This window comes from Meles meles, chromosome 6 (assembly GCF_922984935.1).
Source record: "Meles meles chromosome 6, mMelMel3.1 paternal haplotype, whole genome shotgun sequence".
In the NCBI taxonomy this organism is placed as follows: domain Eukaryota; kingdom Metazoa; phylum Chordata; class Mammalia; order Carnivora; family Mustelidae; genus Meles; species Meles meles.
This window is the reverse complement of record NC_060071.1, coordinates 103,360,273-103,387,244: the sequence shown is the minus strand read 5'-3', so window position 1 is coordinate 103,387,244 and position 26,972 is coordinate 103,360,273. Positions and strand designations below refer to the sequence as shown.

Sequence of the window (26,972 nt, the reverse complement as noted above, 5' to 3'; positions counted from 1 at the left end):
TGCCAGATTACTGCCCATTGCCCTGTCTATGTCAGTCAGTTACTACTACCTGGTGAAAAAAATGGCATTGCTGGCCCATGTTTATGGTTTCAAGAATGACTGAAACAGTATTGGATTTGAATTGTTATTAAAAAGAAGGTCAGTGGCATTATGCATTAGCTTTTAGTGTGGATGTTTGTGTACTTGCCTGTGCAGATCTAGCCCTGCGGAATGGAAAAGGAAATTATATGGAACAGTGTGTCAGGTGCAAAATGTCTTCTTCCTTTCTTCTTCCGCACAACTTATAGCTCACATTCACAGTCAAAATGGTAAGATTGGTTTAGTATATGAGAGATGTGCCTGTTCAGGCAGGGGAATTTGGACGTGCTTCCTTCCCTACCCTTAAAGTTAACCTGGGCCGGCTGAAGGGTCAGCTCATTGCCCAAGATTGCCACAGCTTTCCCTAGGCCATAGCCAGGGTTAGCCACTATCAAAGATAAACAGAGTGGACACCAGTCACAGTGGTAAAGACAGATTTCAATCAGTTATACACTATTGCAATAGGGAAAAGAGTCCAGCATACTGAACTCAACTTCAATTTGTATGGAAGTGACTGGGCGTTTTGGAGGGTTTTTTTGTTTTGGGGGTTTTGGGGGTACAAAATGGTAGTTTATTAAAGCACGTGGACAAAACCCAGGGCAGAAAGAGCTGTGGCACTGGGGTTGTGATGGGCAGCTGTTTATATACTATAGGGTTGGAGGAGGTAGGGAAAAAGGGAGATTTCAAAGGCTTTGGCAATCAAGTTAAGGTTGTTTTTCCCCTCTAGCAAGTCATTAACATTAAGATAGTTGGGAGATTCCTGGAAGAAGGTCATACACGTCCCACCCAGGAGTGGGGGTTGGGGGGGTTCCGGTGGGTCAGCTCCTGCTTTGTCTTCAGCTTACCTTTGTGACTGGGCATTTTAAAGGAAGAATGGAAGAATGGAGAGGGGATGAGCTGAGGCTCAGGAGAGTCAGGGAAGTGAGAAATTACAGAAAGTGAGAAGGGGTTGGCCCATGTGGAACGCATCTGGGTTTGCTAACTGGTGTTTATTGGGTTTAGACTCCTAACCTCCTACAGAGACTAGGAGGCAAGGGCTCTATCTTCACGTGTTGGCTGAAACAACCAGTAAATTCTTTTGGCAGCCTTGAATTTCCTCAGACTGATACTTCAAGGGGGCTAGGGTCATCCTAGGAATGTGGCCACGACCCATTAGAAACTATGTTAGAATTTTGTTTAAGCCTTTATGGGCCAAAGTTGAGAAGAGGGCTCAGAGGAACCTGACTACGTTTGGGCACAGAGAGGATCTTGGTCAGAACCAATAGCAGTAAGCAGCAGCTGAGTGGGCCCAAATCAGCTGCGCATAAGACCCCTCTGGGGGCACCTGGGTGGCTCAGTGGGTTAAGCCTCTGCCTTCAGCTCGGGTCATGATCTCAGGGTCCTGGGATCGAGCCCCACATCGGGCTCTCTACTAAATGGGGAGTCAGCTTCCCCCTCTCTCTCTGCCTGCCTCTCTGCCTACTTGTGACCTCTGTCAAATAAATAAGTAAAAATCTTTAAAAAAAAAAAAAAAAAAGACCCCTCTGACACCAGCCTTATCCAAAGCCAAGAGCTTCCCGATACTCCACTGATGTCTCATACACACATGTACTCTTGCACACATTCTTATACACTCATGTTCTCTGTGCTCATGCTTGCTCACACATATACATTCACTTACACACACACATGCCTAGATTACTGTTGACAGATCACAACCTGTTTACTGCCCCTGCTTTGCTGCTGGCCCTCATCTCCAGGCAGGCCAGCCTGTGGGGCTTCCTGCCCATCTAACTAGTGAGCTGGGACTGGGCTAGATCCAGGTTCTTCCACCACCAGAGAAACCAGAAGAGAGATCCCTTTGTGGAGGAAAGGAAAGGTATAAGGAAAGGTATAGACCAGAAACAGAAGTTTAGCCAGAAAGAGAATCAGTCCCCCTGGGAGTTCAGCTCAAAGGTTCTCCAAGTTCTAGTTATTCAGTGACTTCTCATTCCTTTACCTGATTCTACCCTCAGCCCAGTCCCTCCGAAGGTCTCAGGTCAGTGGGTGATAAAACCAATGGTGGACGTCAGTCCAAACCTTTGGCCCTCTCCCATGAGACCCATGGATCTCATTGACAGGTCCTTTACAAAATCACCAAAAAACTTTATGCAGGAAAAATCTAGGTTGACTAACTATGCTATGGTTTACATATTATCTGCCTGTTAAGCATAATCAGGTTTCCTCATAATCAGTCATAACCCCCCTCACCAACTCACCTTCCTTGGTTTTGCATGCTGTCACTATGGGTGGTTTTTATTTCTTCCTACATGAGTGAGAGAAGACTTCTCTTCTTTGGATGGTGGAAGCAAAGAGCACAACTTTGGAGTTAGATGAGGATTTGTGATCCTACACTTTTTTTTTTTAAAGATTTTATTTATTTATTTGACAGAGAGAGAGATCACAAGTAGGCAGAGAGAGAGGAGGAAGCAGGCTCCCTGCGGAGCAGAGAGCCCGATGCGGGACTCTATCCCAGGGCCCCGAGATCATGACCCGAGCCAAAGACAGCGGCTTAATCCACTGAGCCACCCAGGCGCCCCTGTGTTCCTGCTCTTTTATATGTGAGTTGTAAAACCTAAACTCTGGTGTATCCTCTCTGAGCCTCTGCAAAATGGCAGGGTGGTGATTGGGATTAAGTGGGAGTCCCATTAAAAGAACCCAGCAGTCCCTTGCTAATAAGAAATGACCAATATCTCGTAACTATTAGAATTTCTTGCCTTTACTTTTTAATTATAGAATGACAGTAATGTAGTAAGACTTAAAAACCAGCACTCCTTCCAGAAAAAAATTGTTCTTCTTCTAAGGGTCTTACTTCAAAATTATATCACATCAATTGTCACTTTGCTCCTGCATTTTGTGTTGACCCTGGTACTTGGGAAGGAGGGGGCCATGGCATGGTCCCCAAGCAGAGTGTGCTGTGACAGAGTCACAGGGGCCATTAAGCCACTGTTGCTTCATCTATTTTGTACTAATTCTTTAGGGTTGACCCTTTTGGACCTGTCCCATAGCTGTAACTTCAGATCACAGACAGCCAGGAAGCTCTCCTTCCTTTGTCCCAATTGCCTCCATACAATATTCATAGTAAACTAAGGGAGAAAATGACACACAGATCATGTTCACGGCAGAGTGAGGAGAGGAGACGCCATCCTCTGCATGGGCATCCTCCGCAGCTGGGCAGATGCTCGGCCGAGGGAGGAGCTAGTTGAGAGGGACTGAATCCCACATCCATCTACTGAGCCTTAAGTCATAATGGGTTGCAAACCACCCTCCCACGGCTTCCAGGTTGAGCTTCTGATCCCTTATAACCTTCACTCCTTTGGAAGGTGAGGGGAATCTGGGTGGAAATTGGAGGGAAAAAGCAGCACATGGAGGAAGGAGGAGGGGGAATGTTTTGTTTCCCTCCTTACAGCTCTGAGCAACTTGCTGCCTTTCTGGGCCATCTTGGTAATTCAGAGCATGTGCTGAGCTCTGGCCTCTTCGGCTACATTAATTCCCCACTCTCATTCACTTTCTGGTCATGACACCTTTTCAGAAAATTGGAAGACAACTATTCAGGAAATCAAAATGTCATTGCTTAGGCATTATAAACTGCTTCTGATGGCTACTGGTACAGCTAAAGGTGCTGTAAGGAAAACACGTGCTAAGTATTTGCATCTTTGGTGATCTGCTATACATTCACAGGGCTGCTCCGTGGTCCTGAATGCAGACAGAATATTTCTGCTAGCTCACAGCAGGAATTTAAATGCTCCTGGGAAACAAAATCAATCAATAATAATGTTCTTTTATGTCAGATGTAGCTTATAAATGTGATCAAAAGACTATCCTATAAAAGCACATAAATCCTTATAATAAGGGCATTTCTAGTAATAAATGGTTTCCAAGATTTTTCATTGTCTCCTGCTCAGTTTCCACAAGTTGGCAAAGCTTAAGAGAAAGGTTTTTAGATTTTTATCTTATAATACAGTTGTTTATCAAATACCAGAACCATTAGCCAGGTAGAAGGTATTCTTGGGATTGAAAATAGACACAAAGGGAGGTAATCTGCAAATGAATTGATTTTTTTCAGTTTGCTTACTGCTTTGCCACATAAAAACCTGGGAATGGATGAGGCCAGTACTCTTTCTATCCTATGGAATAGTTTCTTTTCTAAGGAGTTAGCGGTAACTTGTCAAAAATTCTATATGGGTGTCAGGTCTAACTAACTTACATTATATATTAAGTACCAGGTGGGGACACAAGAAATCAGGTAGCTTCAGTTCTCTATAGCTGAATGAACTTGACTTCTCTATTCCAACATCCAAGTGTGGTTACTAAGGCAGATGTTATAATAAAAGGGGATGAAAACTGTAGTAGCCAGCAAACTTTTGCTCATTCTGAAAAAGAAGAGATATGAATTCTAAGGTAACAATGAAAAATGTCTCCTTTAGAATATGTCTGTCATTGTATTGTCTGCTTCTCTAAATGAGATCCTCCTACCCTCTTTCGTTCCCTGGGCTCTTAGAAAAAGTTCTTAAGGAGAAAACTTTTATTCCAAATAATAGGTGCAGCTGGGACCTGGTAATAAATAATTGAGTAGCCCTTCCAGCATCGTAGGCTCTCTTTGGGCTTTTTCTTACACAGCTGTGTTGGTTTAGCCTCCCTGAGTCTGAGTACATAGGTCAGAGTAAAAGTGATGAAGGATATTCTCCAACAGATCCTCTTCTAGGAATCTGCTCTGCAAATCTCCCCAGTCAGTCTGCAGGTGTTTGTGAGCAGGAATGAAGAAAGTGAAAAGAGTTAATAATAACCAGGGCATCTAGGTGGCTCAGGTCATGATCTTGGAGTCTCAGGATCAAGTCTAGCATAGGGCTCCCTGTTCAGCGGGGAGTCTGCTTCTCCCTCTCCCTCTGCTCCTCTACCCGCCCCACCTCATTTATGCTCACTCTTTGTATCTCCCTCTCAAATAAATAAAATATTTTTAAAAAATTAGTAAAAACTAACATTTATTAAGCATGTACCATACACCAGAGGGGTTCTGGCCTTTAAATTTCATCTCATGCAATGCCATGACACCCAAGAATAGTAATATTCTTCTCATTTTATGGAGGAGGTAAAACTGTGAATAAAAGTTGGCACTGCCAGTAACTGGTAGCATTTATGAGTTCAGGGTAGTTCCCTTTTCCATTATACATAGCCAGCAGGAGCTTTTACATTGGTGAATACACTAAACCCTCACAATGACCCAACTATAAAACATTATTATGCTTCCCATTTTTTACATTGGAGTAACCCAGGCACAGGTCATTTTTCTCAAGGTCACATTTAGTAAAGGACAAAGGCAGAATTTGAACACTTCCAAGGCCTATGTTCTTTCTACTACCCCACATTGCTTCTATCAAGCATGCATGGCATGCATATTTTTAAAGAGATCCAGTACCCAACTTTATATTTAATAAGGCAAATATAAGAAGAAAAACATTCACTTAAGCCTTATACACTCTAGCTCCATGTGGTTGCAAATGGCAAGATTTCATTCTTTCCTATAGCTGAGTAATATTCCATTGTACACACATACACACATACCCCACATCTTTTTTATTCATTCATCTATTAATGGACAGTTGGACTGCTTCCATACCTTGGCTATTGTAAATAATGCTACAATTAACATAGGTGTTTATGTATCTTTTCAAATTAGAGTTTTTTATTCTTTGGGTGAATACCCAGTAGTGGAATTACTGGATCATATAGTAAGGTGAAGGGGATTAAAAGTACCCTTAACTTCATGAGCACTGAATAATGTATAGGGTTTTTGAATCACTCCCTTGTACACCTGAAACAAATAAAACACTGTATGTTAACTATACTGGATTTACATTTTTTAAAAAAGAGGCAGAGAAACATTCATTAGACCAAGAGATATAATCTTAAGATTCTGCCTTTTTGCTTGAAAGAGGAGGGTGGTTGCGGTGTTGTCTTGGCAAGGAGGGGAGTAGGCTTTAGTTTTCAAAGAAGGTATTGTGGGAAAGGAGTTTGTCTCTGTAATTTCCTGGAGAGATGGGCAGTTATGCCCAGGCTTGTAGGAGAAGAACTTTTGCATCAAGTACAATGGTAGTGGCTGCAAGTAATGGAAACCCCAGTATGGGAACTTAACTATGTTAATTAACTAAGTTAATTAACTAATTAATTGATTAATTGATAATTAGTTAATTAACTAATTGAATTGACTACTTAATTTAAGTTAATATTCCCTATAGACAAGAAGCCTAGTGGTAGGAAACTTCAAGTGTTGTTTGGCTGCTCAAAGGTGCCCCTGGAACCCAGGCTATTTCTCCTTCTACCCCTCCTCCCTTACTATGTTGGCCTTCTCAAGGAGAATTTTAAGACATCTGCCATAAAGTTGGGAACACAAGGGCAGAGGCTGCACCAGCCACACTGGTCTCATGTGAGCAGAAAACCAAGAGCTTTCTCAGACTACTCTTCACCCCCAGCCAAGCTCCACTCCAGTCTCATCAATTAGCAATGTGTCCCTTTGCCACCCCGGCAGGCAGAGAGGCTGGAGAAAAAGCAAGGTCTTACCTGCACCCTTGGCCCCCCAGCAGAATTGCATCCCATGTGGATAGGACAGTGTGCGAAATTGGGAAGCGAGTCTGCCTTGGTTTGGGAGTGGAGAGGAGTTACGGCAACAGGCCTGTAATTGAAAGTCAAAAGGTGACCTTGATGAGGAGGAATGTGATCGCGCGGCTTTTGTATCTGTCATTACAATAAAGTGGCCCCAGAGCATCACACCAATGCTCTAACCCTTCCTTCCCTCCTCCTGTTCTTGACTCTCTATTCTTCCTGCCCCAGGCCCAGACCAAGAACACTTCAACCTAAATCATTTTGACAATTACCAAATCATCTAACTCATAGTTTTCTCTTAATTTCAAATTAAATAAATTATTGCTGAATTAATTAACAAATTAATGAGATGAGGAAATTCCAGGCAGATACAGCTGGTGAGGGCCTCCGCAATGGCCAGGAGTTGACCCTGCTTCAGAGGAGAAAGCTCTCAGGAGCCTGTGGAAGGGGTCTGGATGCTGTTAATACCAGAATCCTCATGTACAAATGTTGGCTAACTGTCGCAGACTCTGACAAAAAGAATCTGAGGAGGTTGAGGACTCTTGGGTCTTGGATTGAAATGATTCTGTACAACCTCATTGCTACTTCCTGTGATTACAGCTCCATGGTTTCCTTCTTTATCTTTGCAGAGCCAGCTCTCCCAGGCGCTGAACGGGCTTTCAGACAGGGCCAAAGAAGCCAAGGAGTTTCTGGTGCAGCTCCGCAACATGGTCCAGCAGATCCAGGTATTGGCAGCACCTGAGACAGAAAGCAAACCCAGTGGGTTCAGATATTGCTGCATCGTGGGGAAGTTTGTCTGTTTCTTCTACTTTTCTGTGTTGTGGGGGAAATTCCAATTATTTTTCTGCTCTCTCTCTTCAAAAACAAACAAATGTACAGACCAATTTCAAATGTACCCCTTTCTCAAGGCGGTTATATTTTGCTGACAAGCCAGCTACACTACCTGGTTTTCCAAATAGTTCCTGTCCTTGGCACTGAGATCCTAATTCTCTACTACCCTGGATTTAGAAAGAGGCCTCTTTGTGAAGTCGGAGTCATAATTTTTTAGTTTTTTAAACTCTACAGGCTCCCAAAACACCTTGCCATGATTGTGTCTTATCCAATGGTTTCCCCTCCCTTCCTTCCCTTCCCTTCCTCCCTTCCTCCATTCCTCCTTCTCTCTGTCCTTCCTTCCTGCATGTAGTAATGCTTCTTCTCCACTTAGATGCTTAAATATTTTCCAAACAGGATCCCCCCGGTAGCTATAATTTCAGATTGCTCTATTTGGACATGACCCACAGATCAGCCGGCATTTGAGAGTTCATGAGTTCTCCACTATTGCTAAACGAAAGAAGCCATAAACTACATGAGATGCTTAAATAATGACCTTCTGCTCTGTTTACTGTTCTTATGTTTTGAGGTTGCCTCACAGAAATAACCTTCGCTCTGGCCTCTAGTAAATTGCTTTCTGAGTTAATATTTAACCCATGTCAAGGTAGAAATATCTTTTTAAATGTAAGCCAATCTTTCAAAGCATCTCACAGGGATTTCCTCACCCTTTTTTGCATGCATGCTCATGTTAAAACTTTTGATTGCCTAAAAACCTAATACCCATACACTTCCTTCTGTTTTCCGGAGCAACAGAGGTTATCAGTCAGTCCCTCCTTTGCTTTTGCCTCTGCACCCCACCTCTTCATCAGAGCAAAGCTTTCTTTCTGCTCTACATCAGAACCTGCAAGAAGGCTGCACTTGTCCTCCCAATGTTATTCTGCATGGGACATGGAGAGCTCTTAAATGATGTTTTCTATAGGACTTCTCTGAGTACTCAAAAGCAATTGTCATGAAATCTGAAATTTCATATGCAGATGTCATTGCTCTAGCAATACTAATGCACATCTTAAATGAAAAAGGACTTGCATTTGAGAAGTTATCAGATACCTGTCAGTGTGTCCTCATATTAAGAGACACAGTTCTTTTTGACTTTGGGAATAAATTAAAATTTGATAGGCTAAGCTGTTCTTTCCTTGCCAGCCCCCAAAAGCTTACAGTTGACCCAGTTGGATGCTATTTTTTCAGTGCTATTTGTGTATATGTGAGTATTCATCTTTCATTTGCTATAAATTACAATTGTTTTGCAGATTATGGTTTGACTCTCAAAATTACATATGTAACTTATTGAAAGGATGATTGTTCATGAATGCTTATGAATTGGGAGAGAACTGCTTGAAAAAACTGTCTACAGAATGTATAGGTTTAAATCAAGTAAATAGTTAGATCTGGCATTCAATTTAAACATCATGAAGAAGCTATAATTCATTTAGAACATGGTTCACTTTCTCCCACAAGCGGTTGGTTCATGGCTTGACTTTTACAGCTGGGTGATGCCTGTTACATATACTCATTGTTCTTGACGCCCTATGTACATTAACTATTTGCCTTCTTTAATGAAAGGAGCAAGTACTTTTGCTCATGATTATTCTTTAAACTTCTATTGTCGTGCTCGCTTCGGCAGCACATATACTAAACTTCTATTGTCATCGGATTATTGTTTAATATTGAAGACCACTGCTGTCCTCTTTCTTCTCTCTCCTCTTGAATTTAATAATTCTTTAACTCTCATGCCTCCACCATATCCAACACATTCAGGCAGCCAACCTCTCCAAATGCCACCTTCCACCATCCATAAGTGGACATATGCCAGCCCTCAGAAGGATTTATGTTCAACTCTAACTTTATGTTCAACAAACTAAGCTTTATTTTACACAATATAATGTGAACCGTGGAGATGATTTCCTTTTGATAAAAATAAATTTATTAAGTACTATTTATACTTTTCAATGTAAAATTCAAGGGAACACTACCACTGTGGAGTGAAATTTATCCAGTTACTTAAAAAATGCCAAATGTGCATTGTAGACAGAGTTCCTTTCCATCTCCTTCGGCAGGGATTTCCATCGCACAAATGGACAGGGAGCTCTGTTTTTTTCTGGCAGCCCAAGAAGCCCAGGTACACTGGGGCTAAGACGTGTGCTCTCTCACACAGGAGAACAGTGTGGAGTTTGAGGCTTGCCTTGTGGCCCAATGTGATGCCCTCATTGACGCCCTCAACAGAAGGAAAGCCCAGCTGCTTGCACGTGTCAACAAGGAGCATGAGCACAAGCTGAAGGTAAGTGCTGTGCTGGGGGGAGGGCAGAAAGCTGAGGAGCCAGGTTCCCAGGGCCAGGCTGGACAGTCTAGATGAGTAGGCCAGATGCCCACAGTATTGGGTGGCCAGTGGCCCGGAGGGCAGGGAGCCAGCATCCCTTTATTCACCATGCACACCCTCATTTACCTCATTGATGTTTATTGAGTGACTCCCCAAGAATTGCTCTGGGTATAGACACAATTAGTTAAATAAAAATTACTGCCCTCGTGAGGCTTTTATTCCACCAGAAGGGATAAACAGTAAGCAAGAAGGTAAAATATGCAGTATTTAGTAACAGGCACTGAGAAAAATAATAAGGAATAGAGAATGGGAAAGTGCAACTGGACAGCTGCTTGGATTTTCGTCATCACACTGTGAAATCATTGATTACAAGTCTGTGCCCCCATTGGCAAAAACATTGGTCCTCCTAGAGACATCTGATACCCTATCCATTGCCCCTTTAGAGCAGGGCAACAAGATGTGAGAGCAGGCTGAAGAGATGGGAAGGACCCAGCAGGAGGAGGGAGCTCAGAAGCAGGCAGTCAGAGAGGTCCACATGCTCTGCCATAAGCCCCAGGGTAGCTACCAGTGGGAGGAGGATAAGGGGTATACAGTGCTGGCCTGATGAGGGCAGAGGGAGAGGTGAGGTCTGACTACAGCCTCTCTAGTGCAGTTAGGCAGTCAACATCAGGGAGCTTCAATCGTGGGCAGCAGAGAACGTACACAACCTCGGAGGAGCTTGTGAAAGGCCCCATAAGCATCAGATACCCCCTGGAGATTTGGAACAGGCTGTAGTCGCTGAAGAACAGGAAAAGGCCCCATTTCTAAACAAATAGGATTCCAGTAGGAGGACCAAAGAAGAGTTTCAAAATGAAGAAATGAGAGAACACAGCTTACAAGATTTGGGGCTCAAACTTGGTGGCAGGGAAGCTTCAGGCTGGGCCAGTACCCATCTTGTGGTGACCAGAAACAAGGCAATAAACTAGTTGCTAACTAGGCCATGAGTCCTGGGCAAGACCTGTGGTAAGACTGGAAATGCTGGGCCCTGAGCAGCAGAATCACCAACCTTCCAACTTTACTCTGTGCCTCAGCCACACACCAGGAGCTCTGGAGTGGGGGTGGGGGAGGTCGCTGCCAGAAGGCAGGGGGCCAAATGGCCAGATACAGAACAACCGCTCCCCAGGGAAGCTTAACAGTTTTCTCCAACAGAAAACCCTAATCTAGCTTCCTCTTCTATGAGGCTCCCTCTTCCACAGCCTACCTGCTGCAAAATCAGAGCCACACACCTGCTTCTTCCTTCCATCAGGGCAGTAATGTGGCTGGAATAGAAACCTTTCTCTCCTGCCTCAGGTGTCCCTCTCAGAGGACCTGTGGAACTGCACCAGGCAGGAGGCAGAGCTGGGATAACAAGGTCCAAGCCTGAAAGAGCTCCTGGGGGCTATGCCCCGTGGTGAAGCTTGTTGGCCTGACACCCTCTGGGGCTCCATCAGGGCCATGGCTCTCTGAACGGTCCTGACAAGGCAGCTGTGGTGCCCTTTTATCAAGGAGAGGCACAGCAGATGCCTTGATAAAGAAAATTGCATGGCTTGAAGTTAAATCTGAAGCAGGAGTTGGGAAAGGAAAGTGCACAGGGCGCTAATGTTCCTAGAACATCAGCCTGTTGGTTTGGACAGGAAACCAAGGCTGGCGATGGTAACACTCCTTCCAGAGTCGCCATTACTGTTTCTTAGTGGTGCGTCTAATGGGAAGATCCTCTTAGGCTCATGTTAGAACAAACTCAAACCTGTTTCCATCACCTGCTCTAACATTACTAAGCCCTTCATTTCATACCCTTCAGAAACCTAGAACCTTTTTTGTTATGGTGGAGCTCAAATATCACTTGGATCCCATAGAGCTCTCTAAAGGAAAACCCCAGCTGTCTGTAGGAAATGAGCTGGATGGCTGGATTTTCCCTCTAAAGAGTACACCAACCATTTTTGTATGTAGTTACCAAGTGTTAACTTTTCCTCAGTAGAACTCTCTTTTTTTAAGATGTTGCAGGCACTTTCTTGGTATCTTTAAACCATTTGTGATATATCGTACATGGCCTATGGTGGCCACTGCAGGTTTTCTACCTGGGAGAGCGAGAAGGGCAGTGATCTGGACCGAAAAGGGAATCACAGATTGAGAAAGCATCATTTATGCATATCAAACAGCAGCAGAGGGGCACGAGAGACCCCTGAGCCCCTGCTGCCCCTGTGGGATGGGACTGTGTGAAAATCCTCTGAGGGCTGTGCTGGGGACATAGAGAGAGAGGTCCCTCAGGAACAGCTGCTGCTCATTGCCCAGTCTCCACGTGGGGCGACAGTCTGTCCGTACAGGTGACCCACCCCAGCGGGATGCACCAATGCGCCGGGGGCCGCTGAGCAGAGGCAGCCGCCTGCTCTCATGTCGCCCTGCCCCGCGTGGAGTGCCCTGCCCCAGATCCCAAAGGCCGAGGAAACAAGAGGCAGGTGGCTGGTTGTCCCCCACGGCAGCAAAGCTGTTCTGTCTTCTGTCGTGAGCGATTTGTTTCTCCGCCGTTTTCAGCAGATTGCATGTCACTGCTAAAAACCGCCAGCAGCGCCAACACCCGGACCGTGGACGCCAGCCTCCATGTCTCCCTCCCTCTGCTTTTCTCTTCTTGCCATTCCCCTTTCTTGTCATTTCTGTTGCTACTCAGATCTGTGAGAAAAGACTGGCCTTTTATAGACAGCCCTCGCCAAGCACAGTACTTCTTTCTGTCTTTGTTGGCCGACCCATAACTCACATTTGGGCAGGGATAATCTTATGGTCTTCCGCTCCCCTTTGGCAGAGTTCTCTAGGGGCCTGCTTTTCACTGACAAAGAGGAGAGTTGTGTGTGTACTTTTCTGGCAACTTTCTCTTCTTGAGCAATCCAAAAGGCCTGGGCTGCTGGAAAGGGAGTCCTTCCAGTCTTTCCATAAAGAGTCTTTATGATCTCCTCAGGCCCCCCTCTGAAAGCACTGATTACTGGAGCAGATTGGATGGTTCTGGTTCTGAGACAAGCCGGAGCTGAGAGGTGAAGAGCCCAGCTTCTGTGTCACAGAGAATGGGATGGGAGGACACACTTCCTCACTTACTAGGTCTCCAACTCTGGGCAAGTCTCTGGCTCAGTTACTTTCACCGGCGGGTAAAATCAGGCCAGGAGCGGTGGTCACCTCACAGAGCATTGCCCAGCACTTCCGGCAGTCCTCAGGAAACATTGTTAGCCCTGAGAGGATGCCTAGAAATGTGCTGGCACCCAGCATACTGAAGAAGTGCTCCTAGGGACTTACTGTCCATAATACCAGAGTACATCATGTAGAAATCGTCTATACATAGGTGTGATTGTCTCTGAACCTAGGAAAGTGGCTTGTGTTTTTAATTGATCATCCTATAAAATAGTTCACAAAGTTTGGTGAGCTATTTTTAAAATTAGTAAAAAAAAAAAAAAAGGCTTGGAGACATATGTATGCAGCTGTGACCATATTTTAGAAATATTTGAAATATAAATTTTGTTTAATATTATTCTGTGGTTTGAAAAAATACACTGGGAGACAAATATCTAGTTTTGGGATGTGGTAAACTAATCAAATGTCAGAAAGCTACTGAAGGGGAAAAAATGCTTTTGAGCTTTCAAGAAATACTACTGATTCCTGTTTGGGACAACGTGGGCAAAATCCCCACAATAAGCACCGTAAACCCGATCCCCCAGGTGTCTTGTTTGAACTGTATGTTTTGTGACCATTTTTCCTGGGCCTTCCTGACCTGAGTAAGGCCTTAAAATATCCTCACAGGGAATTTGTGACAACACTTAAATGTGCCATTAATGAGATCCGTGTTTTTCTCATGAAACTTACAAATGGCATTTCTGAGAATGATTTTTATTTATGTAACACTCAGAATTTGAAATAATTCTACAATCATCTTAAATGTATATTTGTTCCAGTATTTTAGAGGAAATTCATATGTAGAATAGTACAAGGTGACAGGTGTCTTCTTGGTTACCTTTCAATTCTAAGATTTTCTGGAAGAAAAAAGTTATAATCATTAAAAAAATTCTAAAAAAATTTAATTTTAATTTCCATGTGTGGTCAGCCAATGAATGTACCAACAAAATTATCCAGTGAGAATGCTAAAAGAAAATGATAAAGTTTGCTGTTTCTTACATCATTTCATTTTTACAGATGACCTCCACATCCAATTGTAACCATATATAAAATGTTTGACTTTGAATCCAAGTATATTGTTGGGTTTTGTTAGAATTATTATCATTATTAGCATCATTGTCTTTATTATTATATACCATGTATTGCCTGTTGCATTTCCATTACGTTTATTTAGAAAAATGAATTATATGGTCATTTCATTCAGAGTACAGATTTACACTAGGGACAATATTGGCTTGTCAAATTGCTTCCTTAGGCTATTTTGCCATTGCTTCAAAACAGGTTTGTAATCCTTTGGCTTAGATTGGGCTGGGAGATGGGAAAGAAAGAGAGGGAGGGAGGGAGGGGGGGGGAAGACAGAGAAAGGAAAGAAAGAAAAAGAAAGAGTGAAAGAGAGGGCGAGAGAAAGGAAAGAAAGAAAAGAAAAAGAAAAGACAGGAAGGAACAAAGAAAGAGAGAAAGAAAGAAAGGGGGAGGGAGGAAGAGAGAAAAGAAGGAAGGGAGGGAGGAAAGAAGGAAGGAAGGAGAAAGGAGGAAGGGAAGAAGGAAGGGAAAGAAAGGGAAAGGAAATGGAAAAGAAAGGGAAAGGGAAGGAAAGGAAGAAAATGAAAGAAAAGAAGAAATATGGATGGAGAAAGGGTGGAAGACAGACCTACCCAAGCTCACAAAACTTTTTTTAAGTAATTAGATAGGATTTGACAGGCTACAGCCCTTACTAGAATGAAAAAGCAACAAATTTATGCCAATAATCAGCTCAATCCCAATAAAACTACTGGCAATAAGTTCTGTAGGTCCATTACAACGAAGACATTTGGAAATATTAAGTACACTGGAACACTTGAAACTTTGACTGTCCTTGGGGGGGACCAACTCTAAAATTTTAACCACAATTATTATCGATTATAAGGCTATCATTAATGGGGAATTCATTTCACAAATGCTGTGATTCCCTGCTACGTACCACATAGGAGCAAAAGTCACAGAGGGACTGTACGCAGGGTCCCTATGGGATCACCAGGATGCCACCACACACAGCTGGAGCTCACTAAAGTTAGAGGACACTCTTCTGAACACTCATTACCCACTTTGGCAATGTCAGTGGAGGGCAGTCACAGACCTTTAACACCCTTTGCCTTAACTCAGACATGAGTGACATTCCTTACCTCCAGAGGGCACTAAACACACAATTTGAATATGGGCAAGTCAACTACTGTGTCTCCCTGCACCTCACAGCCTACAAAATACTGTGTTGTATGCATCACTTTAACCGCAGCCCACCATAAACAGTAAATGTTCTCCTTCGTGGGTGGGACCACATCAATATGTGTATCTCTCCAAGCGACTTGTATTCCTTCATTAACTTCTTTGTACGGGGATGTAGTATTCTACATACTAAGAGTGGGTTTTGCATATTCCACTCAAAGTTTATTGATAAGGCTATGAGTGGCATTCACACTTTTGAAATAGAAAGTTCAGTTTTTCTGTTAAAAACTCAAGCCTTCCTAAAACAGGTACATATTTTATTTATTTAATAGGGCTAAATTATCCTTTTCTTGATTAAAAACTCAAAACCTCAAAACTGGTCTTTGAAATGAGTAGTTGTTATGTGGGTAAATTAATGACATTAGTACAGAGAATGGTATCAAGAGAAGGGGGAAATATTTCCTATAATCATGTGGGAGAATGGTGGCATGTGAGAAATTAAAGATGCTCTTCTTTTTTTTTTTTTTTTAAGATTTTATTTATGTATTTGATAGATAGAGATTACAAGTAGTCAGAGAGGCAGGCAGGGAGAAAGGAGGAAGCAGGCTCCCTGCTGAGCAGAGAGCCCGATGTGGGGCTCGATCCCAGGACCCTGAGACCATGACCTGAGCTGAAGGCAGAGGCTTTAACCCACTGAGCCACCCAGGCGCCCCATAAAGATGCTCTTCTTAATTTAAATATCTCTAAGTTTCAGTGAATATAATGATAATATAGGAGATAATATCCTACTCTAGGGGGAAAAAAAGAAAATTTGTTATTTTACTAGATGAATCTCATGGCCAAAGCACTTCACTTGTAACTCACAAATGAGTCCATTCCAAGCATTAGTTGGTCATCTTGCTTTAGGAACGATGTTACATGTAGAAACTCCTCCCACTGACCAAAAGAACCTGTGAAGAATAAATTCTTCTGGCTTGCATCTTGAGATTACTTGTACCTTACGTGTAAAAAAAGGATTACCGGGGCACCTGGGTGGCTCAGAGGGTTAAAGCCTCTGCCTTCGGTTCAGGTCATGATCCCGGGGTCCTGGGATCGAGCCCCACATCGGGCTCTCTCCTTGGTGGGGAGCCTGCTTCCTCCTCTCTCTCTCTGCCTGCCTCTCTGTCTACTTGCGATCTCTCTCTGTCAAAAAAAAAAAAAAAAAGGATTACCTTATATTTAGGAGAAACTGTTTTAAGCTGTGATGGGAAGTTACATATTATATTTAGGAAAGAATTTCTCAGAATAGAAGAGAGAGAAGTGTTTACTTAGACTAAAAATTCATTAGTGGTATCCCTGCAGACCCCATGATGAAATAAAAAATAGTATGAGTAAAAGTATTTATTAAAAAGAATAAAGAAAGAAAATATTTTAAAGAGCCACACACACGTAAGATAGAGAGGTGAATGGAGGCGGAGAAAGGGTGTCAAGGTCAAATTGGATAAAATAATGAAATTCACTTTAATTAACTTCAGTTCTTGCTGCTGGTTGTGTTACATGGCTGTGCCGGAGGAAAGAGATTGGTCTACTAGAGATGGGATGGGAAATGTAATTGTGGACAGGAAGAACAAAATTTCACACATAAGCTATCATGGATTACTCTATGCTACTGAAAAAATTTAGCACTCAGAGGCACATGCCAGTCTATGCTCAAGTTCATTTTTTCCGAATAGGTGTCCGTGACACGTCTTGACCCAAAGAATGACCTTAATAAATTTGCCACTTAACAAAATAAAAACATTCAAGTGATCAATAGCACTTGCCATCCTGAACAGATGGGAACTGCTAATAAAATTGTGAAAGCCTTCTCTGAAACTATGAACTAAAGATTAATTCATTGTCCCGAGAGCTGGTTTAGGCCATAATGCAGATGAAAGCAGGGAGATTTTTTTTTCCCAGTCCCTATTTGTGTCACTCTTGCAACTTGCACATTTCCTTCCTAAGAAAAGGAAGTCTTAACTCCAGCCAGCTGCAAACATGGTGCCAACCTGTTTCTTCGGAGCATCAGAGCAACTGCAGAGAAATGTAGACCTTAAAAGAAAAGTGACCTGGCCTAGCTTCCTAGGAATTGATTTCCATAGAAAATATAACGTGAGATAAATAATAATAGTAATAGAAATAACACAGAATGAAGAAGGGAACAAGTAAGAGAGCTGATGCAAACACTCAACTAGAGAAAATATATTTATACTTTTACAAGATCTAATTATTTGGCTGATTTCATAGGATGGGAAATCTTGCCAAATTAATTCAGAAACTAGATGTCAATTACAATATACCCAAAAGTGCTGCTTCTGGGAACCCTGTAGTTTAATTTTTAATAGTGATTTTTATCACAGGCTAATGGGATCATTGTGAAATGATTGATTAAAATGTAAAAAGATGGGCCAAATGCATTGTTGCAATAGTGGGAGTTGAGAGCCAGGAACTCAGGGATATTTAGTCATCCCAAGAAGCTTGAACCATGGAATACAGGAGCCAGTGGCAAACCCCCACTGAAATGCACCAACTCTTCCCTACAGTGAAACTTCTTTTTTTTTTTTTTTTAAAGATTTTATTTATTTATTTGACAGACAGAGATCACAAGTAGGCAGAGAGGCAGGCAGAGAGAGAGGAGGAAGCAGGCTCCCCGCCGAGCAGAGAGCCCGATGCGGGGCTCAATCCCAGAACCCTGGGACCATGACCCGAGCTGAAGGCAGAGGCTTTAACCCACTGAGCCACCCAGGCGCCCCCCTACAGTGAAACTTCTTAAGATTAGCTGGAGAGCCCTGACATTCAAGATAGCTCCTTCAGCATCAAATAAATCTTGCTTGAGAAGGAGATTTATAGAGGCAGATGTAGAATTTTAAGAGACCTGATTATCATATTTATTTCAGTACATTTAAGTCATAAAATTATCATTGATCTGAATGCTCTGGAAAATAAACACAACCATTCAAGTCTATTTGGCCTCAGCAGACTCACTTTGGGTTACAATGCCCGGTGCAGACTTGCACACCACTCAGTTAGGTATGCACAGTCCTAGGACAGATGCCCTTTGGATAGTGATTGGCCACTGCTGAGGCTTCTGCTGTCTAGAAGCATTCATGTACTGGCTACCAAGATATCAACACATTTTCTGGGAACAATTTAGTTACACCTAAAACAGCAGACAGGAGTAGCATATTAGCAGTAGGTCACCTGTCCTGGGTTTTTGTTTGTTTTTTTTTTTTATACTTTTAGGTGTTTTGTGTTTTTTCTCCCTGTAAGAAGCAAAAACTTAATCTTCCTGTTTGTTTTTTATTAAAAAAGTAAAATAAAATAATTTGCATTCCATGAGCCCAGACCAACAGATAGGGGTGATGGTTTGACAGAATACTAGATGCCAGAAGAAAATAAGTCTATCACTGAATTTTAAATTTGGTCTCGCCTCTCCCCGCCAAAATCACAAAGATGATCTTCATATCATATCAAAGTTGGTTTCTTTCACCAGTTCTGATATGCAGATTCAAGTCCTACACTTTATTTTTTATTTTTATTTTATTAGAAGTGAAAAAGTGGAAACAAATCATCTGTCAAAAAATTAGGAAACTCCATAGTGCAAAAACAATTGTGTAAAAGGACAAAACTAGAGTTTTCATACTTCCTGATTATATAACTTACTGCAAATCTACAATAATGAAAACAGTATGATTTTGACAAGGGTGGCAAGACTAGGCAATGGGGAAAGGCAGTTTTATAACAAATGACACCAGAAAAACTGGCTATCCACAAGCCAAAGAAAGAAGTTGGACCATCACGTAACACCGTATACAAAAATTAACTCAAAATGGACCAAAGACCTAAATGTAAGAACTGAAACTATAAAACTCTTAGATGAAAACACAAGGGCAAATGCTTCCCAACACTGGATTTGGCAATGATTTCTTGGATATTGTACCAGAGGCACAGGCAACAAAGGAAAAGGTAGACAAATTATACTTCATGAAAATTTATAAATTTTGTGTGTCAAAAGCAAAAAAACAACCCAGTTAAAAAATAGGCAAAGGACTTGAATAGACATTTCTCCACAGGAGATATACAAATGGCCAATAAGCATATGAAAAGATGCTCAGCATCACTAGTCATTAGGGAAATGCAAATCAAAACCACAATGAGATACCACTTCACATCCATTAGGGTGGCTATTATTATTTTTTTTTAAAGATAGTAGTAAGTGTTGGTGAGGATATGGAGAAATTGGAACCCTTGTGCATTGCTAATGAGAATATAAAATGGTGCAGCTGCTATGGAAAACAGTATGATGATTCTCAAAAAACTAAATAGAATAGAATTAGCATATGATCCAGCAGTTCTACTTCAGGGTATATACCCAAAAGAAGTGAAACAGGGACTTTCAGATATTTGTATACCATGGTCATAACAGCTTTATTCACAAGAACCAAGGGTAGAAGCAACCCAAGCATCCATCAATGATTGAATGGTTAAACAAAATGTAGTATGTACCTACAATGAAATATTATTCAGGAAATTCAGGATATCTGGTTGGCTCAGTCACTTTAAGTGTCCAACTCTTGGTTTCAGCTTGGGTTGCGATCACAGGCCCTGCATTGGGCCCTGTGCTGAGCATGGAGTCTGCTTGAGTTTCACTCTCCCTCCTCCTATGCCCTTCCCCCTTGTGCTCACTCACTAAAATAAATAAATCTTAAGAAAAAAAAAAAGGAAGGAAATTTTGACATCAGCTACAGTGTGGATAAACACCTTGAAGACATGATGCTAAATGAAATGAGCCAGTCACAAAAGGACAAACATTGTATGATTCCACTTACACAAGAGTCCAGGAGTAGTCTAATCCATAATGACAGAAAGTAGAATGGTGGTGTTGCCAGGGGCCAGCAGGGAGAGGAGAATAGAGAGTTACTGTTTAATAGGTACAAAGTTTTAGTTCGGAAAGATAAAAACAATTCTGGAAATGGATGGTGATGACAGTTGCACAACAATATGAATGTATTTAATGCCACGGAATTATCTGATTAAAAATAGCTAAGGTTGGAACACCTGAGGGGCTCAGTCAGTTAAGCGTCTGCCTTCAGTTCAGGTCGTGGTCCTGGGGTCCTGGATCAGGTCCCATGTTAGACTTCCTGCTCAGCGGGGAGTGTGCTTCTCCCTCTCCTCCCTGCTTGTTCTTTCTCTCTATCTCTGTCACTATCTCTGTCTCTCTCTCAAAGAAATGAATAAAATCGTTTTTAAAAATAGCTAAAATTGTAAATTTTGTATGTACATTTTACCACAAGAAAAAAAAATTAGGAAGACATCAGCAATAATAAATGGATGAACTGTCAAAAAAAATTAGGAGGAACTTAAATGTCCAAAAATAGAGAAACAGGAATGTTTAATTAATTATGATAACCCACTCAGTGGGATATTTATGGAGCCAGTAACATTTATTGATGGTGGCAACATGTGAAATGCCTATGGTATAGTGTTAAGTGGGAAGGAGGTAAAATTGTCACATATTATGATTGCAACCTTAAAAATATCTAGCTCAAGGATAAAACCTAAAAAAAAAAAAATCAAAATGCTTTAAAAATTTGCATGAGAGTGATGAGATAACTGCTTTTTTGGGGTCTATTTTCCAATTGTATTCAAAAGTAAATGTAATAGGGCAGGCACCTGGGTGGCTCGGTGGGTTAAGCCGCTGCCTTCGGCTCAGGTCGTGATCTCAGGGTCCTGGGATCGAGTACCGCATTGGGCTCTCTGCTCAGCGGGGAGCCTGCTTCCCTCTCTCTCTCTCTGCCTGCCTCTCTGCCTACTTGTGATCTCTATCTGTCAAATAAATAAATAAAATCTTTAAAAAAAAAACCAAGGGCGCCTGGGTGGCTCAGTGGGTTAAGCCACTGCCTTCAGCTCAGGTCATGATCTCAGGGTCCTGGGATCGAGTCCCGCATCGGGCTCTCTGCTCAGCGGGGAGCCTGCTTCCCTCTCTCTCTCTCTCTGCCTGCCTCTCTATCTACTTGTGATCTCTCTCTGTCAAATAAATAAAATAAAATAAAAAAAAAAAAGTTTAAAAAAAAAACCAAAAGTAGATGTAATAATCTTTGATGAAAAATGTATAATCAAAACTGAAAAGAAGGAATGAAGAAAAAGCTTTTTAATAATTATTATTAAAATTCCTTTTAGTTATTATTTATAAAATCAAGAAAGCTGGATATTTTTGAGGATTTTGTAAAGTAGTATAAATGTAAGTAATTGAGTTTCCTAGAAAACTCTTGTTCAACTCTAGCTTCAGAAACCACGTCAGGATTTGGGTCACTGAGCAGAGGACATGGAAAATGAATCTTTGAAGAAAGAAACTTTTCAAGGACTGTCATGTGTTGACACTGGGCAAAGACAACTTCCCAGAGGCAGAAACTGCGTGTTCGGAGTAATGCCTTTCTAGGTTAAAGCAGACTCACAGCATGGTAAACAGAGAGAGACTTTAAAACTGCTCTCCCAGGGGCACCTCGGGGGCTTAGTCAGTTAAGAATCCTACTTGGGCTCAAGTCATGATCCCCGGGTCCTGGGATCCAACCCCACATCTGACTCCCTGCTCAGGGGGGAGTCTGCTTCTCCCTCTCCTTCTGCCACTCCTCTTTTCATTCTGTCTCTTTCTCTCTCATCTAAATCAATAAATAAATAAATAAAACAACTGCTCTCCTAATGAGGCAGTGACTGCTTCTAAGTGGGTTAAACTCCAAACTTAACTCTGCATCCATCTTTGTCTGGCTTCCTTGTTGTCATTAGCTCAGTATTTCAGCAAGTTTCACCTCTAACCCCATCCCACCACCCACTCAGGAAGAAGAATCAGAATGAGAAGGAATTGGGTTCAGACGAGGACGTTTGCTCTTTAGAAGAGAGGCACAGGGTGGGAGCGGGTGGGTGACGTTTCACAGAACAGAAGCTGCAACCACACCTCGGGTTACTCAGCTCCTTCGTAAACTCTCCACGACCTCCCACTTAGAGCAGCTCACAGTATCAGCTTCCTGGAAGATAGGGAAGCAAGGGGAAACTGAGGAAGATGTCCCTTCAAGGACCATAGTTTGCGTCTTTAACAGCCTGTGCCACTTTGGACCATTCTGTTCTCTCATCAATCCTAGGTGGTTCGAGATCAGATCTCTCACTGCACAGTGAAGTTGCGCCAGACCACAGGTCTCATGGAGTACTGCCTGGAGGTCATTAAGGAAAATGATCCCAGTGGCTTTTTGCAGGTAAGTGTCACCTAGTTTCTACTTCAGATTCTCAGTGTCCCATGAAACTCAGTCCACCAATGTCGCAGCCAGACTCTCAGCAGCCCTTGCTGACCATGTTCCCTCCACAGTGGAACCCACCTTTAGACAGCCACGCACATGTGGGCACCAGCAGAATGCCACTGACTTCCTGAAAGTCTCTGCCACCATGTTCTCCAAGATTGAGATGTACATGGGCTTCTTAAAATTTGTTTCTGTTCACGTTTAATCATGAAAATGTAAGTCCCTGTAATTTCCTCCGAAGCAGGGCTACTGCTTTGCCTAAGAATTGGGTCCCTTTCCACTAATATCTTGGACAGCTTTGTCAGCTAGAAATGTTTAAAATGCAAGGCTTCTACCTTCTTGAGAGTTTCTACTGGCTAGTTAAATCAGTGATTTTCCAGGAGTTTTTTCATTCCTTGGATTTCTCATAGTTTTTTTCAGTGTTGATTGTTTTAATGAGATGTAATGATGTCAGTTGAATTTTGCTTAAGTTTTGAGCTCAATGATTAAGGGAGCTTTTATTAAGGAACACATAGATTCCTTCCAATTCACATTTTATCAAACTGGCCAGGAGTGACAATGGGAGATTAAATATAAGAAATGGAAGGGTTTTCTATCAAAGAATAAAGTGATAGAGAAGATGACAGGCTTAAAGTATAAGAAATTCCACATTACAGATTACCATATACAGCCTCTCAAACTATTTTATAAAACTCATTCCAAGCCTTTACAGAATATCCTCACATCCTATTAGAAACTTAGGGTTGTTTGTTCTCCTAGGATTAACAGATCACCAACATGTTATCAAATGTTGCTGGCATTTAGTTGATCAGTCATAAGTAGCAATAGCATATATCCAGGTTTGTCTACAAAGCAATTTATAGCTGCTAATTATTTATAGTGGCTCCCTCCAACTCATGAAAGCACCCAGGTTTGCATGGGTGACCCTTGTCATAATAGACTTCTCACTGCCTACATGGAGACAGGAAAGGTGTGAGTCCCAGAGTGGTTTGGTAATGCTCCTGGAGAGTGGAGGAGAAGTGTTCTGTGTCCAGAGTGGTGTTATATTTCTTAGGCTGTGGTCTTTGATGTGATTAGATTTCCGACGCCCTCATAAGGAGGGTGCACCTGACTGAGGACCAGTGGGGAAAAGGCACGCTCACTCCCAGGATGACCACGGACTTCGACCTGAGTCTGGACAACAGCCCTCTGCTGCAATCCATTCACCAGCTCGACTTTGTGCAGATGAAAGGTGTGTGCCTGCAGCCCCTGAAATAGAGCAACACCCCAAGTGGATACTGGTACTTGAAGCAGGATTGAGGCTTTGTGCCAGACTGTAGCAAACAAAATACAGCTGCCAGGTTTATAAATCACCTAAGAGGTGAGGAAGTAAACATACACACACACCTCTGGGTAACAGTACAAAAGTCTGGAATGGCTCCCAGCTTACCACATACGGGAAATGTACCATTGTAGCCCTGTGACCTACCTTTCAGAAAGCCAGATACATTCAGATAAACTCAATGCTTGCCTTCTTAAGAGTCAGAGCTGTCACAAGCCCAGCATCAGGGAATAGCTGACATAAAAAAAAGATGAAGATATAGAGACCGCATCACTGTACATAAAAAAAAATCTTGTTACAGAAAATAACCCAGAAATATTGGTATAAATCAAGGCAGTTGAGAATTGAAATGACTACTGCCACATGGGTAGGTGGTGAGCAAATGGTTGAGCATAAATTAGTGGGAATTTGAGAGGATCAGCGTTGACTTGCCAATACTGGTCAGGAAAATGCCAGCCTGGTTACAGAAGGAAAATGAAGTTCTGAAATAAATTTTAACTTTTTAAACTTTTGGCTTATATGATTTAGGGGTTTGCAAGATATCTTTGAGATTTTTTGGGTGGCTGGGGGGAAGTGCAAGTACCTAAAATTATCTTAAGGAAAGTAACTCTTTCAAAGAAAAATAAAAAGCCAACCATGCAATGATATTTTTATGGCAGTATAAGTAATATCCATTGGAAAAAGATTCTTTTTTAACTTTCATTTTGAAATATTTATACATTCACAGGAAGTTGCAAAAATAGTAAGGAGAGGTCCTGTGTACCCTTAGCCTAGTTTCCATCAATGGTTGCATCTTGTAGAACTATCATCTTATATCAAAACCAGGAAATTAGGAGAACCTGGGTGGCCCAGCCCAGTTGGTTAAGCATCCGACTCTTGATCTCAGCTCAGGTCTTGATCTCAGGGTTGTGAGTTCAAGCTCCGCATTGGGCTCTATACCCTGTGTGGAATCCACTTAAAAAAAATACACGCACAGGAATTAACATTGATACAATGGATATGTATCACTCTGGGTCATTTGTCAGGTGTTTAGAGTCATCTAACTGCTCCTGCAATTAAGCTACCACCATAAAGACCTCCCTCATGCTACTCCATTATGGTCATATAGTTATACCCACACCCCTCCCCTCTGCGTCATCAATCCCTGGCAATCGCCTATCTGTTCTTCATCTCTGTAATTGTGTCACTTTCTAGTCTTTTTCTAAAACTGAAGAAATTGATTTGCTCTTTGCTTCTCCCAATTTGAGCAGCCACATAATAAAGGACTTAGAAGTAAGTGCTTTAAGATTTTCATTTTTTAAGAAAAATCTACATGCTTCCTTTTATCAGAGAGAAACACCTAACCCAGCAAGTCTTAGGGCTCTGCACTTGTAACTCACATCACAAAGCTAAACTCATCCGTGTACCTGGTGCAGGTAACTCTCTCATTCTTTTAATGGATTTTTGCTCTTTTCAGTTTTCTCATTTTTTGTTTATTATGTACTGCTTTGGGATGATGCCTTAATTGATTTTTGGAGTAAATAGCATATAGATTAACAAAAGTACTTTGTTGCCATAACAAAAATGTTTAGCATTTCCTGACTATTTACCAAACCAGAAACTCTCCTAAGTGCTTCATGTGGATTAATTCAATTTATTCTCACAGCCCTAGTAGGCATCCAAGGAAACTAAGGCACAGGAAGACTGGGTAGCTTGCCTGAATTCACACAGCTAGTGAATGTCAGGCAAACGTTCAAAGCCAGAGAGATACGTTCCAGACCCTGCACCTACAACTTCCAGTTTGTGTTTTAACATCAGTGCCTTATAAACTGGCTTCTTCAAGCAATAACCAAATTCCTCTCTTAAACTTAAGAAATTTAACTTTTGTTGCAGCACATCTTTCTTGCTATTTAGAATATTTTCTTAAACAGCCCCATGTGGTCTATAGAATACAGCCATCTGAGTAATATATGGAGCCCCAGGTAAATCCCCCTCAATCAGCCTCTCTCTGGATCCTGTCCTCTCAATGAGGTCAAATCGTTGGAAGTTATGTCACAAATAGCTCAGAGGAGAAAATGTGTCGCAGAAAGACAGTGGAAGGGCTTTCAGTGGAAGGAAAAAAGGAGCCAACCCAATTAGACTTGGTGATGGAACAGGTATAGGGGGAAAGCCTCAGGGCTTTGAACTGCTTTCAGCAGCTGACAAAGCCCTCCCCTCCCTTATTTGCTGTCCTTCTGAATCATGTCCATCTGCCCAGAGTGAAGTCCAGGCCAGTTGGCAGGATGGTAACAATTGTGTTGGAATGAACAGGCCCTTCATCTGGTATGGGAACTGCAGCCTCATGTGCTGTGCCTCACAGACCCCATTCCTAAAGCACAGGCACTTGGCCCCTTAAGGCTGCCTGCAGACATATGCATGAAAAATGGCTGTGTGTCTACTCCACCCAAGACTGCACGCACAGCGGAGAGTGCCACACACTCTCAAGGCCAAAATGCAGAACACACTCACAAAAATTCACCCAGGACACAAAATGATCTCAAATAGTTATTTACAAGTTTCCTCCGACAGGCCATTTGGAATGAGACTGGATTATTCCATTTCCCTTTTCTTTTTAATACTTCACATTAATTTAATTTACTGCTGATTAGTATCCTTCTGCAGAGTTAATTTATATGCTTTGCTTTGTGCTTTGAAGTTTAATTAATTCGGTGAGAGCCAAGTCCTCATTAGACTCGAAATAATTTTTATCTGTCAGATGTTTTCGATGGAAAGGAGAAGCCAAAAGGTCATGACACAATAGAATTTGACTGGCTGTGGTTAAGACTACTCCTACTGGCCTCTTTGATAGCTGTTAACATACACAGCTGTGCTAGGTGTAATATTAGTGTTTTTCGGTAGGATAGCTTGGTCAGTTTAATACACCGCACATTCCCAGCTTGTCAGTAAAAATATTTCAAGAAACTGTACCCCCAAATCCATGTAAGAAGGGTCAAAATTTAAATAGCATTGAGAACAGTGCTAAAGTAATCTGACCATTAATACAATATGTGTACTTCAGTATATGTTTTCTAACTATGCTAAGCAGATTACAGTAGGAAGTTAAAATATTTTCAAA

The 26,972-nt window shown here is 42.0% G+C and overlaps 1 protein-coding gene and 1 long non-coding RNA gene across 11 annotated transcripts in view; one reads left to right on the top strand and one right to left on the bottom strand.

The window, feature by feature from the left end:
* TRIM9 (tripartite motif containing 9) overlaps window positions 1–26,972 on the top strand; it is a 108,431-nt gene that overhangs the window by 52,241 nt on the left and 29,218 nt on the right. For all 10 annotated transcript variants that reach the window (XM_046007443.1, XM_046007439.1, XM_046007437.1 and 7 more), the window contains exons 2-5: window positions 7,326–7,421; window positions 9,719–9,841; window positions 22,405–22,515; window positions 23,635–23,788. In XM_046007443.1, the coding sequence (XP_045863399.1) occupies window positions 7,326–7,421; window positions 9,719–9,841; window positions 22,405–22,515; window positions 23,635–23,788 (484 nt within the window). The remainder of the gene's footprint in view (window positions 1–7,325; window positions 7,422–9,718; window positions 9,842–22,404; window positions 22,516–23,634; window positions 23,789–26,972) is intronic.
* Window positions 5,877–7,399, bottom strand: LOC123943356. The gene is made up of 3 exons (XR_006818618.1): window positions 7,271–7,399; window positions 6,655–6,766; window positions 5,877–5,908 (listed from the first exon to the last, which is right to left on the bottom strand). It is a non-coding gene; the product is annotated as an uncharacterized LOC123943356 (long non-coding RNA).